This window comes from Nipponia nippon, unplaced genomic scaffold (genome assembly GCF_047370975.1).
Source record: "Nipponia nippon isolate SJK-2023a ecotype South Korea unplaced genomic scaffold, ASM4737097v1 scaffold_4, whole genome shotgun sequence".
Taxonomy (NCBI): Eukaryota; Metazoa; Chordata; class Aves; order Pelecaniformes; family Threskiornithidae; genus Nipponia; species Nipponia nippon.
Genome location: NW_028262358.1, coordinates 115,705,882 through 115,724,690, shown reverse-complemented (window position 1 = coordinate 115,724,690; position 18,809 = coordinate 115,705,882). Strand labels below are relative to the sequence as shown.

Below are 18,809 nucleotides of genomic sequence, written 5' to 3'. Positions count from 1 at the left end.
TACCTGCAGCTTAGTGAACGCTGGCTTCCTCCAGGTGGTGTGCTGGTTGATCTGTGTTCTTCAGCAAAAGTCCTGTGGGTGGAGAACATGGGTTCCCTTTAATGTATAAGCTTGTATTGCAGCCTTCGCAGTTCAAGTACTCGGGTGTCTTCTCCTTTGCCTGGTTGCTACTTATACATAAATTAGGAAAGGGGAATTGTACTGGAGGCTTCTCACCCTCGGGGCAAATTTGATGTCTGATGAGCTCAAGTGTTAAGAGCAGCACAGACACCCAGTAAGACTACAACATTATTTACATTGGAAAATGTCTGAAATTGTTGGACCTATGCCATAACTTCAGAAGTGTTCTTCTAAAAAAAAAAAAATAATAAAAACCAACGAAACAAAAAAAAATCCACAAACAATGACTTTCTACTGTTCCGCCTCTGTAGTAAGACATAAAGATAATTTAATGATCTGCTGATATATCTGAAGAAAAAATGGCTTTCTACTTTGGAAGCTACAAGGGATCTGGGATTAAACTCTGGGGAAAAGGATTCAAATTGCTACACCGCACAGGTTGTTGGTTATTCCAGTCTGTTCCAGTACCTCCTTACTGTCCCCCGACGTGTTTAAAAGTGCCCTCTGTCGTTACCACGCTATCGGTAACGGGTTCCTTAGTTTTCTCTTTACTGAAGCTGCCATCCGTGAGAACACCTTCGACTGCGGCGGTGTCGGAACATCTTGCGCCGCTGCTGTGGCAGGGCCCTGCCCTTCCAGTTACCCCGTGCACCCCGGCGTCGCGGCAACTCCACTCGGCTCCCGAGTTCTAAGGAACTGCCTTGGATCTGCGCTCCCAAAGAGACTCCGAAACCAGGGAGTCGTCGGATGCAGGCAAAAACTGCTTAAATGTGGCTTCTGGGGGAAAGCTGAAAGACTGCATGAAACTGAAGTGGTCTAGGAAACACACAGCTATTGGGGAGCTGTGTGATACTCGGATACTGATCCCAGAGCCTGGATCCCTTCACGCCAAGGGAGGTTCAGTGTGCGTTACAGAGCGAAGCCAAAAACCTCCTCCTTCCTGAGCTGTCTGACCACGAGTGGGCACCAAAGGAACTGGAAAGTGTTGGATGTGGGCAGAGAGCTCTGGCCAAGGGGTGCTGAGACCTCCCAAAAGGTGGGTGGGTGAGCAGTGTTTGGCATCAGCAGGCGCTGCTCGACATTCCTGCGTGCGCTGTTCGTTGCTCAAACGCAGCTGCAGCCCCCTCTAGGAGATGACAGCCGCTGTACTCGGCTGGACCCCTGTCCTGTGGTGTTCCCTCTTCCCTGATTTCATCTGCAGCTTTGCAAATGCGCCGGTGGCCTCTTCTACTGTGCAGTCAAGGCAGCGCTTGCTGAAGTGAGGAAATACCTGCCCAAGACCGTGCTGCTGGTGGGTCGTGAGGGTGTGGTGGTTTGTTTCTGTTCTAAATCGGGGCTTCCTCTTCCCCTTGCGGAGGTGAAGAGAGAAGAGATGGTCCTGCAATGCAACGTGTCGACTGCGGGTTCAGCAAAGGCGTCTTCTGAAAGACTCTGCTGGAGATCAGCGTGGATTTGTGCCCTAAACTGTGCTTTCTGTTAAAGCTTGCTGCAGCTTTGCCCAGGAACTGGCAGGGTTTGCAGTGCTAGGGACCAGACAAAAATCCCCCAGGTTGGATCTGACAACAGGGAAGGCCGTTTCTTGTGCCTTGGTGATCACGCTGTGAGCTTTTCTACTATTTGTTGCAAATATTGCCCTGGAGATAAAGCCTGGAGACCAGAAGTGCAAAGTTAGCAGACCTGAATCAAATAAATCTAGTGGAGGGAGAAAGGGGGAGTTTGTATTTCAACTCCCCCTGCTCCCAGGTTTGATCCCTGCCGCAAGTTCCCGAAGTTTAGCTCTAACCCTTACAGCCCTTCACAGAATCATAGAACACTTCGGTATGGAAAGTTTGGTATGACCTTTAAAGGCCATCTAGTCCATCCCCCTGCCACGGGCAGGGACACCTACAACCAGATCAGGTTGCTCAGAGCCCCATCCACCCTGGCCTTGAATGGTTCCAAGGATGGGGCATCTACCACCTCTCTGGGCAACCTGTGCCAGTGTTTCACCACCCTCATCGTGAAAATTTTTTTCCTTGTGTTTAGTCTAAATCTACCCTCCTTTAGTTTAAAACCATTACCCCCCGTCCTATTGCTATTGGCCCTGCTTAAAAACTCTGTCCTCATCTTTCTTGTAGGCCCCCCCTCCGGTACTGAACGGCTGCAGTAAGGTTTCCCCGCAGCCTTCTCTTCTCCAGGCTGAACAGCCCCAGCTCTCAGCCTCTCCTCACAGCAGCCGTCCTCCAGCCCTCTGATCGCTTTTGCGGCCCCTTCCCTCCGCCCCGGGCTGAACGCCCCTTCGGGGCGGGGGAGCGAGGCTGGCAGCACCCCGGGGGAGGAGGCGGGGGGAGCCGATGCCACCTCGGTCCCGTCCCCCCCCCCCCCGCCCCATCGCGGCCGCCAGCTTTAAACGCGGCGGCGGGGGCGGCGGGGCGGGCGGCGGCACCATGGGGCGAGCGCTCGGCACCCGCGGCTGCTGCTGCCTGGCGCTGCCGCCGCTGCTGCTGCTGCTGCTGCTGCTGCTGCCGCCGCTGCTGCCGCTGCCCGGGGCGCGGGGCTCCCCGCACCGCCTGCGCCGGCAGCCGCGGCCGGGCGGCGGCCGCTCCGGGAGCGGGGCGGCGGCAGGTACCGAACCCCCGCGGGGCAGCGGCAGCCGCCGCCCCCCCGCAGCCGGCCGCCCGCTGCGAGGGGCCGCGGGCCCCGGCCGGCCCTGCCCGGGGCGATGCCGCCTGCCCGGGGCGATGCCCTCTGCCGCGCTCGCTGCTCGCTTTGCTTGCTACCAGCCGCTCCGGCTGCCGCCTGCCGTTACCTCTCTCGGGATCTTTCCTTACGGATCCTTACGGATCTCTCCTTATTTTCACAGGCGATTACAGCAAAGTTATGCCCCAGGGGCATCTCGCTGTAGCTGCAGCGGCCCTGGACCCTGCGCCTGTAGGCAGAAGTACCAACTACTTTTCTTTACGCAAAGCTGGCCTTGCTAACCTCAAACCTCTTCCCTGCCTGTGTTCGTTTCTCAAAACATCTCTTTCAGACTCACAGAAGGATCAGTCTCCTGAAAATTTGTTTTTTCCTAATCTAAAAAAGATAATTCTTCTGCCTACAAATCTGGGATTTGGTCTTTTTTTTGTAGGACAAACATTGTGTCTCTTTTTTAATTTCATGTCTTAAGCTACGCATGCATGCACAAACATTTCTTCATGCTTTCTCAGCTTTCCAAACGGCAGAAAGCCATTCTTCTAAATCCTTATGCAGAAACTGAGATTTGAGATTGCTTGTAGAATGATATATAGTATACTGCATGGGATCCTCAATTCATCCAGTCCATTTCTCTGTCCCAAGGCAAAATCAACTCTACTACTGTGTTTCCTGATGGAAGTAAGATGTATCTGTGCAATCTGGTATTTTTTCCCCTCCTTTTTTACACCTTTTTTAAGAAAAATGTTTTTCAATGCATTGGGAAAAAGAAGTGCTGTTTTCACCTCTACTTGTAAGAGACTTGTGAAGAATTTTATTTTTTTTTTAACTGGAATGGAATAATATAAGTCAACCTGATAGTAGCTGGGAAAGGTGTGTCATGTTCCCAAAACAGCTCTTCAGGGAGTATATTCAAACTGAACACCTCACATTTTGCCATTTAATGCACTGTTGAGCAGGAATGTCTCTTTTGTAGAAATATTGTGCTTTTGGGTTGTCTGTTTTTCATAAACCAGCAGCAGAAATCCATACCTTGATGGTATCGTCAATGTCAGGTCAGGATATCGGGACAGAGAATGTACAGCTTGCGTTGCCTGCTATTGCCCTCGTGATTATTTTTTGTCTCCCTAGACGTGATGCTTATCTCCGATCTGAGCTATGGCTTTTCTGTTTCAGTCTAGATTTATATGTCAGTGAGGAATTTTAGAAGCTAGAAATATTTGTGTAAATGTTCATTTTTACATGTAAAATTACTTTATAAATAATAAGTTTGATTTTTTCTCTGCTGTCGAAGCCTTTAAACAGTAACACCTTCTAAAGAAGCCTTTATCACAGCATCATTTGAATCTTTTTCCTGTTGGCCTTTATTTCTTCTTGTTGTGTGCTTTGGATTGTGAATTACAAATAAGAAATAATTCCTAATCAGGAATCTATATTGTTACTATCCTAAAAAATATTGTTAGGATCTGTTCACTATGTAATCTAGCCAGTTGGTTTACCATTTTATTTCTGTAGCCTATAAAAATGGAATTCAGACTTTATCTTTATAAAAATAAAAAGTAAGTACATTTACATATCATTGCAACGTTTCTGTGTTGGCTGTTACATGCGAACTATAACCCTTAGTTTCAAGGATAGTTAGACATCTTGTGGGCTCAAATGTGGACCCATCTTTTAATGCTTAGAAAAGTTCAACTATTTATTACTTGTCAAAATGAACATTTAAGAATTTATATAATAATATAAATATATATTATATATTAATATGCATGCACATATCTTATTTATATATATATATTGCATATATATAAAATAATGTGTTGCTTACTGTAATTTTAAGCCTTTTCCTAGAGAATCAAGTGTGCCAGCATTTCTCTGGTGGGCGTAGTTTGCCACGACAGCTCTCACTGCCCTGGGGTAAGAACTCTGGTCCTGTGTAGGAGACAACTGAAGTGTTTTCCTTCCTTCTTGACAGATACTGCCTGCAAGAACCGGCCCCTAGACCTCGTCTTCATCATAGACAGTTCCCGTAGTGTCCGACCCGAAGAGTTTGAGAAAGTGAAAATCTTTTTGTCAAAAATGATTGATACTCTGGACGTTGGTGAAAGAACAACCCGTGTGGCGGTCATGAATTATGCTAGCACCGTCAAGGTAGAGTTTCCCCTCCGGACCTACTTTGATAAAGCATCTATGAAGGAGGCTATATCTCACATTGAGCCCTTGTCTGCTGGCACAATGACTGGCCTAGCCATCCAAACTGCCATGGATGAAGTCTTCACTGAGGAAATGGGCACCCGGCCAGCAACCTTCAATATCCCCAAGGTGGTCATTGTTGTGACAGATGGACGACCACAAGACCAGGTTCAAGATGTGGCAGCAAGCGCCCGGATGGCTGGCATAGAGATCTATGCAGTTGGGGTAGACCGGGCAGACATGCAATCCCTGAGGATAATGGCCAGTGAACCACTGGATGAACACGTCTTTTATGTGGAGACCTATGGTGTGATCGAAAAGCTGACATCCAAATTCAGAGAGACTTTCTGTGGTAAGGTGGTCAGTCCAAAAGGGTAGTGTAATTTGGCTCCTTTTGGCTCTTACTGTGGTTCCACTCCCCAAGAAAGAAGTTTTTCTTTTTGAGAAGTGTTATGTATCGTATTTAAATATTTCCTTTGCTATCTGTTGGGCAAACAAGTCAACCCTTTTATTCACTAGAGGCTAAGTAGTGACCTTTCATTTTGAATAGTGACCTTGACATGCAAGTAACAGGCCTGATTTCAGTGGACCTCCTTGTGCAGTTGGTCCGATTTAGTGCAAGAGAAAGCACGGCACTCTGGGTGGGATTCGGCAATGTATATTTACTGACTTACCGAGAGCGCACACCGGAGCTGTGCAGGCTGCTCATTTCTTTTCCCATCTGGCTGGGAAGCAAGGAGGGTGGAAGTGTGGTTCTGAAGGGCTCCTTATAGATTCAGAGTGGGAAAATCAGTGTGGCAGGTGAACCGCCACGCTGGCTTGAGAAATTTGGTGGAGGATGGAGTGCCCAAACACAATGGCAGGTCATCTCAGGATGGGCTTTCGCTCTGCAGGCACTGCTGGGCTTTTTCAGTGTGCCAGACTCGCACCTTTCTCTGCTTCTCTGCAACTTGATTTAGACAGGGAGCTGTATCTGCACCTCCTGTTGGATGGGCTGAATTAGCTTCAGTCTTTGAGGGCTGGTCTTGGAAAAATGCTGGATGGATATTTGGTTTGGACTAGAACTCCACTAATGATGCTAAGCCAGTGTGGGTTGTTATTATCATTTACAGAAAAAAAAAAGTTCACATATCTGGAGTATTTAGAACTGCCTATAGATAGCTATGCCACAGCCCTACCCACAAAAATCAAATGATGACTTTTTGATAATTAAAAAACTTGTATGATATAGATTTTTCTAGTAAATTTCTAAGGAAATTACTTGTAAAATAAGTCTCCAGCAAGTAATGGGCAAAATCAGGTGTAAAGAACATTGTAAGAGAATTAAAATAATGGCCATTGCCTTGGGAACTTGGTTGGCAATGTGTTCCTTTGTTATTTCAGGGCCTTATTAAACATTACCACCATAACTTTTGAATATGTTTAGAGTGAATAGACCTCTTTTTCTAGTTATGAAATAAATGTGTAGGACAACTGTAGACAGGACACCTTGCCCAATAATTAACATAGGAAATGCCCTGAGGTTTGGCTTGACGTCATGTTGTGTTGCTGATGTGACCACATCCTCGCTCTGGTAGCTGGAAATGGGTACAAGTGCCCCCCTAGCTGGACAGGTATGTGTACTGTGAACACAGCACCAATTTTCCGCCTATATTCTCGTCAAAGCAAGTCCTTTCGTAGCACCAAAGAAAAATCTGTTGTTCTTAAGAGTAAACATGCTGTTTATTGTGCTGAAGCAAAGGAATTACGCCCCTACTAAGGGGGAGGATAAACCAGAGAGAGCTCACACCTACACACTTCCAGTGTAACCCTGAGTTGCCAGCATGCAATTAGCCAGAATCTGTGGCGTTCATGGACAAAAATGGGGTAAAGGGAATAGTTTTTCAAAAGGTTCCTACAAACCAAATGAATCTAAGAGGATCTTGTAAGACAGTGTGGGTAAACTGGGTCTTTTCCAGCTCCAGACTGCTTTTTGGTCAGAAATCTGGACTCACCAGTGACAATTAGGATTTTCTTTGCTTTGGCCAAGCCAAATAAATTTGTAGGGTGAACTGAAAACAGGAAAATTAATGTTCAGGGCAAAATAGTTGGCTGAGATCAAGTTCTTGATGCATTGAGAGCATCATTCAACATGAGACCATCCTGGAGACGGAAAATCTTAGCCTTGAATAGGTGTCCAAGTCAGTGGAAGCTTGACTTTCCTACCACAAAAATCTGACTATTTGAGTCTGAGCTGCTCAGTTATGGTTGAAAATATCACCCACAGATTTTGTTCATAAGTCATGGAGATGAATTCTCTGACTCCCAAGAGTGTAGCAGAATGAAGAGACGCTTGTCTTGGTTTGAGATTTGTTTTTGCCAATGGAAATACAAGACACACTTTCTGTCAGACTTAGTAGGGGACATCTAAACCTTCCATGTTTCAGAAAATGGGCAATGTTGCCTTGCATTCAGAAATACGTGAGAAGATTCAAGCACTCTTGCTTCTCATTTCTTATCTCACCATTATTGCTTTGGAGTTTAGTTTTACCAGTAGTCAACATCCACATCATAACTACTCATCTAAGTAAAATCTCAGGTAATAACAGACTTGTCTTCCCGTTTTTCTCCTTTTCTCTTTCGTTTCCTCCTTCTTTCTTTCCTTCCTTTCCCCCTTTTTTTCTCCTTCTCACTTTCTTCCTCTACCTCCCCCCCCCCTCACTTTCCCTTTTCCATCTCATCTAAATTTAGTCATCTAAAAATCATCTTGGTTTAAGTGAGTATCTAGGATTTTTTTACAGTCTGTGGAGAGAAACAGAGGCATCTTGAGGTGACCAAAGAAGCAGCAGATTCAAAGCTAAATACACTTGAGAAAAATTGCTCAGAAGTTAATTAGTTACTTAGCCCATCTGTGAAGGAGAAGACTGGCAGCACACACAGCGCACTGCAGAGACAGCCCCGCGTTACATTTTGTCTGCCCTGTCACCACAACACGCTTACGGCAGCTGCCATCCATCACGCTGCTTTTCGTATCGCTGTTTTCTGTTTTCTCAGTCCGATGAGATAGCCTTGCTGTCTGCTGGGGAATTAGCTGGTCCACAAAAACTGAATCTCATTTTGTGGTCTGCAGTTTCAGCTTCTCAGTTCTCTGAGGTTTGGACGTTATTTCTGCACTGTCCTTCAATTAGGAGGTTCATGTGCCTGTAAAGCTACCTCACTGTAGAATCTTTACTCCATATCCTCTTTTGGTCTTGACTTTTTAAACCTGATGGAACAAGGCAGCTGCAGCCCTCACATACCCGTCTCGCTCTGCTGGGTTTCTTTGCTGGCTGATACATCTGGACCACCATTACGCCAACACTCTCTTCATCCCTGAGCAGACAGTGTGTTATCTTAGTGCCTCTGAGTCATTTTTCTTTTCCTCCTGGTCTTGATGCTCTTTCTATTGCAGTTTATTTTATTTTATTTTATTTTATTTTATTTTATTTTATTTTATTTTATTTTATTTTATTTTATTTTATTTTATGTTATTTTATGTTATTTTATTTTATTTTATTATTTTATTTTATTTTATTTTATTTTATTTTATTTTATTTTATATTTTATTTTATTTATTTTATTTTATTTTATTTTACTTTATTTTATTTATTTTACTTATTGTGCTGTCGCATTTCAGTTTACATGGGAGTTTTTTACAGTGCAGCAGGAATTCATAAACCAGTGAGCAGAAGTTAGTAAGCTGCCAGACAGCGACTGATACATTTGGGGATTATTTAAATTGATTGTCTGTAATGGAAACAGACTGGATACAATAAGCCAGAAGGTCCTTTTCATTGCCGAGTTCTGATTTCCAGTGTACTGTTACTAAATGCTTAAAACTTCTCTCTCCCTGTTGTACCCTTTTCAGATTAACCTCTTTCTGCCACCTCAGGTGGTGAGTTATTTCAGTGCAGTTGTTCCAGTGTTATGACCTCTTTCTTCTGGCTACAGAATCATGCAAAAGATGCCTGTAACTTTTGTGACGGTGACACAGCATTGACATTTACTACTGCTCATCCAGCAAACAGTTCAAGATGTACTTTTGTAAGCATAAATTATTAATGAATGTTTCTCTCCTTTGGGACAACTGAAATGCCTTTTCTGTAAACGCCCTTTGTAGCTGTGAATGTGTGCGCGCTCGGGACCCATGACTGCGAGCAGGTCTGCGTGAGTAACGGCGGATCCTACCTTTGTGATTGCTATGAAGGCTACGCTCTCAATCCAGATAAGAGAACCTGCTCAGGTATTACTCCTTCGGTAAATGTGTTCAACTAGGAAAAAAATGACTTTTTAACACCATAATTGGGTTTGAGAAACTACTTGTGTACTTCTGTTGAAACAGTGAACATCTGTATCTCCTTCAATAATAATAAATCTAATAATAAATAATAAATAGTCTACTGCAAGCAATGGTGAGAAGTAGTTTCATTCCATCACCATTCTTTTCATTATGCCTGCAGAACCGTTCATTAGGGCCAGATGCCAAAACAAAGTCTTCAGATGTAGACACTGTATAGATATTTTATCCTACCACTCACTCTAATTCCTTCAATTGCTGTTGCCATTTCTGAGCTCATTCCAAATAGAAATATATTCAAAAATGTGCATATGGACTCCACCCCAAACTACTTTTTATTAACAATGAATTGTTTGTCCAACGTGTCTTGCAGCTGTGGACATGTGTGCTCCTGGAAGGCACGAGTGTGATCAGATCTGTGTGAGTAACAACGGATCCTATGTCTGTGAATGCTATGAAGGCTACACCCTGAATCCAGATAAGAAGACTTGCTCAGGTAATAATTAAAGGCTACTACAATATATGGAACTCATGGAGACATGGACATGTTTTCTGTGAGTTACCTGCATTGTTTCTAGTTGAAAAATTGAATGAGAATTCACCTCTACACTTTCCCCTTGGTTCCAGTAACAGTAACATTGCATTTTTCTTTAAACGTGTTGATTACAAAAATGCAATTTGGCACGTACCTACCATTTTATGGTCTTCACAGTACTTCATAAACATCACTTAGTCCCTGGGAGAGGATGAACCTATTCCAGAGATGCCCACCAGCACTGTGTCTCCACTGGAGAGTGAGTGCCACTAGTCCATAGAAAACTTAAAACCTGATGATTTTCCCCTGTCCTCTCCATCTCTCCCGTCAAAACTCACTTTTTTTTACAGCTTGCTGCTTCTGCTTCCAAGCTGTGCAGGATCTGTGATATAGCAACCCCAGTCTTACACCGGCAGCAGCTTCTTGAACTGTCACCCTGAAAAGTTAGCGTATTATAAATTTTTTTTCCCCAAACACTTCTCTGGAGTTGTTTCTTTAAATCCAGACATTTTGAGCAGCACCAGCCTTAGAGTAGCTATTTTATAACTGGTAAGTGCATCCCTCCCTTTGCGAGCACGTAAGCATTCTTCTCACTGAAGTTTTCACTCTTCTTATTTCTGAAGAGAGAACGTAATCGTCTAGTGCTCCTGCTTGTTTGTTTGTTTGCTTGCTTTTGTTCTCATTATATCTCTTTGCCATTTAATAGCGTTTCTACATATCGCGCCTGGCTTTTTGTGCCTGCCTTCAGCTCGTGGATGAAAGTATGAAGTTAAATTTGGGTTCACCATAGTTATGGCTAATATTGCAAGAAACAACTTCTGCCGTGACACATGGCAGGTTATTGCTCATCTCAGTATGGTGTTTTAGCTTCTTCTTTACTGGGGATATTCAGGGCTGTTAGAATTGCTGAAGAAAATCAGATTGCGTGAGACATGGTATAGTAATGTCTTGCAGTCCAGATATCTGCCTCCTGCATTAAATAATTAGTAGCTGCATTCAGTTGTCTGCAGCATAATATAATAACGTAGTAGGGCACTGGCTGAATCCTAATTTGAATCCTAATTAAATTGTACTTGAAGCATTTAAAATGCTTGAGTGTCTGGGAGGGATTAATAGCTTGCTTTTCTAAAACATGGTTCACCACAGCCACGGACATGTGCGCAGCTGGAAGGCACGATTGTGCCCAAGTCTGTCTGAGTAATGATGGGTCCTACAGCTGTGAGTGCTTTGAAGGATACACTCTGAATCCAGATAAGAAGACTTGCTCAGGTAAGACCTGATCAAGGAAATACTGTGTTCAGCTAAAAACAAGTAACTTTAAAAAATCAGGTTAATTTATGTTATTTTTCTGACAAATTATCCAAGAGTTTCTGTACAATTCCTGAATTTTTTTCTACACGTTTGCAGTAATAATTTGAGACCCATGCATCATGAGTGTGATCACTCTTTCTGGTGGATGTGTTTGGACCTTAGAAATAATCCAGCCTTAGAGCTCTAGAGGATGGAGGGAAATGTTCTTTCCCAGTGCTGGGCTCTTGTGGAGAATAGGAGCATAGATGTAGCTGGTACTTAAGGATGTACATATAAGTATGTAGTATCTACAAATTAATATGTATTCTATATTATTTTCACTTGATTAGGATTTGAACTTCACTCTTCATTTCTTTGGATATCTCACCGATGATTAATTTATGCAAAATCCTTTTTTTTCCACTTCCATCATAATCCCTTTCCTTACTACATTTTGTGTGACGAAGCACTGAACCTAGGCTTCCAGTTCCAGGAGGTTCCTAGGCAAATCTCTCCAATTAAGTCATACATCTCGCATCTCAAAGACGCAAAGCCAGAGGGCCTCAGTATTTCTTCCTGCCTCGTTTAGGAGCTGATTTTGTAAATATAGTTCCTAAGATTAACTCTCGCCTGGCATTATATAGACGCAATAAATATCTGTGAGAGAATGTGAAGTCAGTTAGGCATCCCCTTTGGGAGTCCAATCCTGAGCCTCCTTTCGTAGCACTGATTCTCCCCCTGCATAGGCAAATTTGAGATTATTTCCCTAATATGCTTGCTTTTTTTTCTCCTTTTGAATCTCATTTTGCAGTATGCTGCTAATGATTTCTCAACCATCCAGGTCTTTGTGATATAATAAAAATAGTCTAGGTTCAGGAGGGGCTCCTTTCTTTTTTTTCTTTTTTTTTTTCTTTCTTTCTTTCTTTGCTTGTGCCTTACTGGACCTCCTTGCTTGAAAGATATCCAAATATAGGAACTCCTTCTCAGCTTGCCCTTTCAGAGCTGACGTGTTAAATTTGGCAGAAAACATCAGCCTCACACATAAAGTACCCACTTTGTAACTGGCAGTGGGTGCCACGTCTCTCTTTTTTTTAGCAGCCATATACACTCTTCTGTTTATGGTCTTTTCACTCCATAAAACAGCGTCTTGTCCAACTCAATTAGAGCTGAAAGAATGCCAAATAGTCTCTTAAAATCCAGATATTTGTTCTCTGAAATTCCTTTGGATAATTATTTTCTAACTGGGTCACTGCTAGTTCAGTTCCTTTTGCAATCTCTTACAACTGCAAAAAAGTGTTGCCAGTATTCCAAAAATCGTATTAATTTTGTGATGTTGATAGCCAGATAAAGCCACACTCTGTATACCCTACGATGGCTAATAGCGTGCTGACATGCAATAAAAACATCCTGGTTTGAATCCAAATGAAGATATGTTTGCAAATGGGAATTACTAACACCATCTAAAAAGGCTGAAGTTTGGGTATTGATTAATATTCTTCTCAAATGCCTTCCTTAGCTGTCGACATGTGTGCACCTGGAAGGCACGACTGCGAGCAGGTCTGCGTGAGAGATGATCTGTTCTATACCTGTGACTGCTACCCCGGCTACACCCTGAATCCAGACAAGACGACCTGCTCAAGTAAGAGCAGATTGCTGTTCCTTATCCCCCCACACCCTCCCCAGCTAAGTACATGTATTGAAATAGCTCTCATTAGCAGGTTCATATATTTGGATCTCTTTGAGAAACTTTCATATGCATTCAAGTGTTACAAGACAGTTCTGTGTCGCTCTGCCTTTTCCACTTCAGAGATATAAAGCACTTTATATGCAACAATGCTAGTAACTGCTTACCATTTGGTCTTTCTTTATCACTGTATAACTAAGGCCTTCTCTGTATTTAAAAACCTGTAATTATACAATATTCAGCAAACCTAGACTGAGAAATAATTGAAGAGAGAAGAGCTGGGGTTAGTCACACAGTCATGCACTCTGCAGTACCGTGGAGACTGCGTACCACCGTGCAGGAGACAGTTTGAGGTGGTGCCCTCCCCTCCAGGCTGAATTTCACGTTGCTGTTTGTTTCTTTAGCTTCTCAGCTAATTTTGTGTTATAGTAAAAATGTAGGTTTTTTTAAAAAATGTTTCTTTCCTTCCTGGTCTCCTTACTGTAAAGTTATTGTGTGCTGGAAACTGTTCACCGCGTGCCCTGGGAGGTGATCTGGCACTTCCCACCTGGTGGGGTTCGGCAGCTGCACTCAGGGCGAGCACAGACCGCACAACGTAAGGACTGGGGGAGACCCCGGTGAGGCACTTGCTTCACCTCGCTGCCCCAAGGCACGATCAGTTACACACCTCAGTAGTTCCTGGTGAGATTCACAGGATAGGCTCCCAGCATGGAAAAGCATTGCCATTGGGAAGCATTAAAAATTGTTACGGTGTTTTTGGATAACTGTTTCTCCAAAACGCATTCTGTAGGAACTGATGTATGTGCACCAGGAACCCATGACTGTGAGCAGGTCTGTGTGGGTAACGGTGGATCGTATACCTGTGACTGCTATGAAGGCTTTACCTTAAATCCAGATGAGAAAACGTGCTCAAGTAATAATTTAATGTCTTTTTTTTCCTGAATATATTTATTGAAGTACCTCTCTTTAATGTGTTAAGTCCTTTTAATCTGTTTGAGAAACATTCTGTCAACTCATTAACTCCCTGAAAGTATAATTCCTTTTCATTCTTTTCTGCCTGTTTCCACTAATGTTTTGAGCTAGTTTGATCCTTCTTGTTTAGTTATAGCAGTTATTGTATTTAAAACTACAGTTGACTCTTACCTGTCACCAGACATTTAAGGAATTCACCATATTTAAAAAAAAATAATCTGTTGTTATAATCTGCATTTTCTTATGAAATGGGAATAATTGGGGGGATTGGCAAGGCAGGGTTCTGGGGCATCTGTCTCTGGGGCATGGGACTCGATTGCATACCAGCATTTGGAGGATGGTGGGGGGCCAGAGGGGAACAGAACTGGTGTCAGAACTGCTGCAATGCTAAACCGTATGCTCTTGTCCACTCCTCCAAGCTGAGCGGGGCAGGCATGAACTCACCAACTGCTTTCCCTTCACAAGGCCAATAATGGCATCAACTGTTGGCAGAACCTCAGCACCATTTGATGTAGAATCATGAGCAAAGTTGGGTTGGAAGGGACCTCAAGAAATACTGTCTGATCTCTGGTTCAGAGCAGGAATAACTTGCCATTACATCAAGTGGCTAAGGACCCTATGTCAGAGCAAAGTTATAAAATAGGTGGATATAGCCAAACATCATCTGCAAAAATAGTACTTTTTTGTAGGTCTGGACTTAAACATAAATGCAGTGTAAAACCACAAATCTAGCGTGTTTTGTATGACTTGTTGGGCATCCCGGTGGCAACGGGAGTGCCCAAGATTTTGAATATCAAATACTGGAGGACTCTAAATTTCACAGAAGGACTGTGGAAGACTTCAGTACCTTTGGGCAGTTGCCAAAGTTGGTTGGAAAAGTAATTTCATTAAAACAGACATAATCCAAGGAGGATCTGTATCTGTCACTGGAGAATTTAAATGCAAGCATGAAAACTTAACTGGCAGTTGGTTGGAAACCAACCATGTTGGTGTGATATTTTGAACTGGCCTTCCTCCAGCTGAATCTTGAACAGCTCTTCTTTGTACATCAACCATAAAGCCAGTGGAGCATTCCAAAGAAGGGAGTTGAACAAATACAGGTTCAGTGGAATCAAGAAGACACCAGTTTCAACATTGGCTCTAAGACAAATGAATTTCTGCACTGCTAGAAATGAATCTGTTCATAGATTTTTTCAGTGAAACACTGAATGAACAACCTTTTGAAACTGATATATTTCAGTCATTTTTCTGTAATTCAAGCAGCCATCAGTTTCCTTGCAAAATGGAAATATCAATGGCATGATTGATAAGCAAAAAGAGACACCAAAATGATTCAGAAAAAAAGAGAAATTGTATCCAGGTATAATATTTATATTGTTTTACTGTTACAATGCTCACACAATTTGTTGGGCATTGATCAGCTATGCATTTATGTATCTACAGAAAAAATAATTGAATAATCTGCTGTCGTTGCCTTTGCAAGCAATGTAAAAACACATGTATAAAGTGACAGATATTACATACAAGTATTCCTTCTTGATAACTTGTTGAAAGGGTATTTCATAATTGTAGACCCTCTTGTAAGGAGGCTCTGCCGTTGGAAGCTCATTATTCTGGTCTCAGACGTAGACGGTAATCTTGCTGCAGTAGTGGTCCTTCAGTAGCTGTTGATATGTTTGTTCTTAGCCTGCAGCAAGTGGCGCAGCTTGCCGTAACTCCTGTTTTCTTTGCGGAGTAGGCGAGGTTAAATTGCCTTTCATGCAGCTAAGAACTCACAGCCATCAGCTGATGCCTGACATGGTATTATACAACAATCAAATTATCATCTCTCTGAGCCCTTTGTGGTCATCCCTGGTTTTGTGGTGGATTACGGAGAAAAAGGAATTCTTGAGGACAGCTGAGGCTGGTCCCTGGTAAGCCTGGAAGACTGAGGGCAAGACCTAGGAACAGATTCAATGGAATCACTGCAGAGTACAGCAATGCTTGTTTTCTCTTTCCTGAGAGACTGATTACTTTTCTGTCATACTAACTGACTCCTCCATTAATATTGCTGTGCCTTTCTACCAGATTTTAAATTCATTTGGACCCATCTGAACATTGTTGTTCCCTCCATCCATATTCATGTCACATTGGAATGGACTTGGGTTCACAGCTCTTGATGAATCAAAAATGATACTCTCTCTGCATGTGTATTGCCAATGTTACTAACCAAGAGTACTTGTGAGATGATACACATTGATGATTTAGCTGAACCTCTATTGCTTCTTATTTAAAATTAATGCATGTGTTCCTGCTTTCATTTTTGTATTATTTACCAAGTGGTAAATTCAATTCTTCTAATTCCTTCTCAAGTTAGGATTTAGGTATCTAAATTCCACCCAATTTCAGAAGCTGATGCAAACTGACCAATTTCTGTCGCTGACCAACTCTTTATGTGTCTAAAATCACTAGGTGCCTTCCTTCTTGGCTTGCAAAACTTCCTGGAGGCTTAACTTCGGACTTTAATGCATTCTCAGAAGTGCTGTGTTTGGGAGCGATGGGTACCCCAAATGCCATTACAGTCCAGACTCCGCTGGGATGCAGTGCTTGCTGTAGTCCCACAGCATGAGTTCAACTCTCATTGCAGAATCAAGCATTTTCCTGGGATTTAAATGTTCGATAATTGTCATAAATATTCTAAATGCTGTTTTCTCTCTTAGGAGCCATAACGAGCAGTCTTATAACAGCTGAAGAATCCTGTAAGTGTGAAGCCATAGCTGCCCTGCGGGACTTGGTCACCTCACGCCTTGAAGCTCTGTCCACAAAATATATCCTTTTTCTTACACCGTCTTCTGCATTCAGCTCTTTATTGGTATTTTAGAGGTAGCTGTTTTGACACAAGCCAGGGAAGGAACATACCTCAAAACAAAGTATTTTCATGGTGATTTTAGAAATGTTATGGAGCAAAATTTTGGTTGTTCCAAATATCATTATGCTTTCACATTTCATTGAAGGGCTTTAGTATCAAGATACAGATAAAATGCCCACATCCCCTAGATTATATATGCTATGTTGAACATCAAGCATTGCTGTGTTCATAATTCTTCCAGATGACTTTTACTGTTATAGCAAATGCTCAGTTTTGAGCCCTCTTATTATGTCCCAATATTTTCAAGACAACTTCACAGGCAGTGTGACAAGAGCCCCATTAGCTGCAGTATTCCTCTGCATCCCACCTCCGCAGGCAGGCACTGTCCCAAGCAATTTTTATGCACCTTCTTTTCTGTGAAAATGTGCTAGCCTATTAATATCCAGCTGCTGGGATATACGAGAACGGGAGAGCTGTGAGGCAGGTGTCGAGGCTGGAGGCACTGGGCAAGCCCCGGGGTCCACAGGACATCCAAGGCGCAGGCTGGCGGGTGCCAGCTACGCTGCGCTGGAATTTGCCGGCTTCATTTGCTGCAGTGCGGCGCCTGTGGCAGTGAAGAGAAATGTGGTCAGCCCCCGGATCAGACATTTCACAAGCATGTGGGAGAGGAAAAAACAAGCAAACAAAAAAAAGAGAAAGTGGTGAACTCTGTGGTACCACAGCAAAAGTGAATGCTGGAATAAATGCCCTCAGATGGCATGGCAGGAACTGATAACTGGATGTTAAAGTTGGGCAAGCTGTGATTCAACATAAGGCACAATTTTTAGAAGTGAGAGTGGTTGGTCACTGTGACAATTTACCAGGATTTTTATCACTGGAAAGTTTTGAGACTACATGCTTTTTTCTGTAAGCTTTTTTCTTCTGCTCTTGTTCAAATAGTAATTGATTTAGGGGAGTACTTTATCACAAAGAACTGACACTTTCTTTCAAAGTTATTCTTTGGTGGGCAATTTGTATTCCTAGCATCCTTTCAAGACAACCTGGAAAAAGCAGCAGAGACAATCGCTTGCTGCTCCTCAGCCCTGAATGTCACTTGGTCCAACTCCTTCAAAGAAATTAGGGTTGTTGAGATCATTTGGGAAGTGGCCAGAGCTTGACAGATCTCTCAAATATTTTGAAATCTCTGGTTCAGGAATGTATTGACCTCATTTAGAAAACCTGCTATTTTTTGAAAATGCAGCAATGAGAAAGATTATACATAAACCAAACCTTATAGCCATCTATTATATTGACCTTAACAACTGACCACTAGATGAAGTGTCTGAGAAGCTGCAGGCATACGAAGGCAGCCAGCAGGTTGTCTAAGCTGTCATTCTACTTAATTTAAAAAAAATCTTTCAGAAGCAATCCTTTTTATTGTGTTCAGCAAGCTTTATTTTGTTGCACAGCTTACAAAACAGCAGTTGGTTTGTTATTATTGACAAATGTCCAGAAGACTTCAGGAAGACAACAGTCTTGAAAATACAGTGACCCTGAGGATCTTCATGTATAACCATAAAGCTACCTATACCTGCTGTGCTTCAGTTTGTACTACAAGTAGTCCAGCAGGTACTGCTTTTCTGCAGTAACTGCCTTTTTATTCTCTTATTTAAAAGTAAATACAGAAAAAATGAATGGATACAGTATATCACATTATATAAAACTGTGAAATGACAAGGCAGAGTAAAAAATGTGCCTATGTCATCTGTCCATTAAATGGGAAAGTAATCTGGGCTCTTGTAACTTATTTTAATAAAATAAAGTATGATCAGCATGCTGATGTTGTAAGTTTTTTTGTATACAACTTAAAGGATGTGTGTTGTGAAATAAAGTGTTTAACAAAAACAAGGAGACAAAAACTCAAAGATAAAGGAGGCATAAATGGAAGAAATCCACATAATTAAGCAAGATGCTATCCCCAAGTCACATAGAGGGAAAAAGACTGTTTGATTTTAAAACCTACAAGTCCTTGTTAATACAGATAAAAGGTTTAATAGTAATTTCAAGTATTAATAATGTTGTTTAACATTATGAATGATAGGATGAAAGACATCCTCCAATTTAAGGTTTTTACTTATACTATTAATCAGTCATTCCTGTTGTCATCCCATGGACTTTACTGGGACTACTTGTGTCAATT

General features: G+C 42.5%; 1 protein-coding gene across 3 annotated transcripts; it reads left to right on the top strand.

Moving 5' to 3' along the window:
- Window positions 1-55: 55 nt before the first annotated feature.
- On the top strand, window positions 56-18,417 carry MATN3 (matrilin 3). Of its 3 annotated transcripts, none has more exons than XM_087774140.1 (9): window positions 56-1,156; window positions 4,769-5,338; window positions 9,125-9,247; window positions 9,675-9,797; window positions 10,983-11,105; window positions 12,643-12,765; window positions 13,601-13,723; window positions 16,482-16,589; window positions 17,940-18,417. In XM_087774140.1, the coding sequence occupies exons 2-9, from the start codon at window positions 4,873-4,875 to the stop codon at window positions 17,993-17,995; spliced, it is 1,245 nt and encodes a 414-aa protein (XP_087630266.1). In that variant the 5' UTR covers window positions 56-1,156; window positions 4,769-4,872; the 3' UTR covers window positions 17,996-18,417. The 3 variants fall into 3 exon arrangements, with proteins under 3 accessions (XP_087630266.1, XP_087630267.1, XP_087630268.1); XM_087774141.1 differs by lacking the exon at window positions 56-1,156 and adding an exon at window positions 2,547-2,724; XM_087774142.1 differs by lacking the exons at window positions 56-1,156; window positions 13,601-13,723 and adding an exon at window positions 2,547-2,724.
- The last annotated feature ends 392 nt before the right edge of the window (window positions 18,418-18,809 follow it).

Excerpts from the sequence above, each read along its gene's own strand:
- MATN3 (XM_087774141.1), top strand. The coding sequence starts at position 2,547 with ATGGGGCGAGCGCTCGGCACCCGCGGCTGCTGCTGCCTGGCGCTGCCG. Across the intron at positions 5,339-9,124 it reads ATTCAGAGAGACTTTCTGTG|CTGTGAATGTGTGCGCGCTC; the intron begins GTAAGGTGGTCA and ends CGCCCTTTGTAG. Across the intron at positions 11,106-12,642 it reads AGATAAGAAGACTTGCTCAG|CTGTCGACATGTGTGCACCT; the intron begins GTAAGACCTGAT and ends TGCCTTCCTTAG.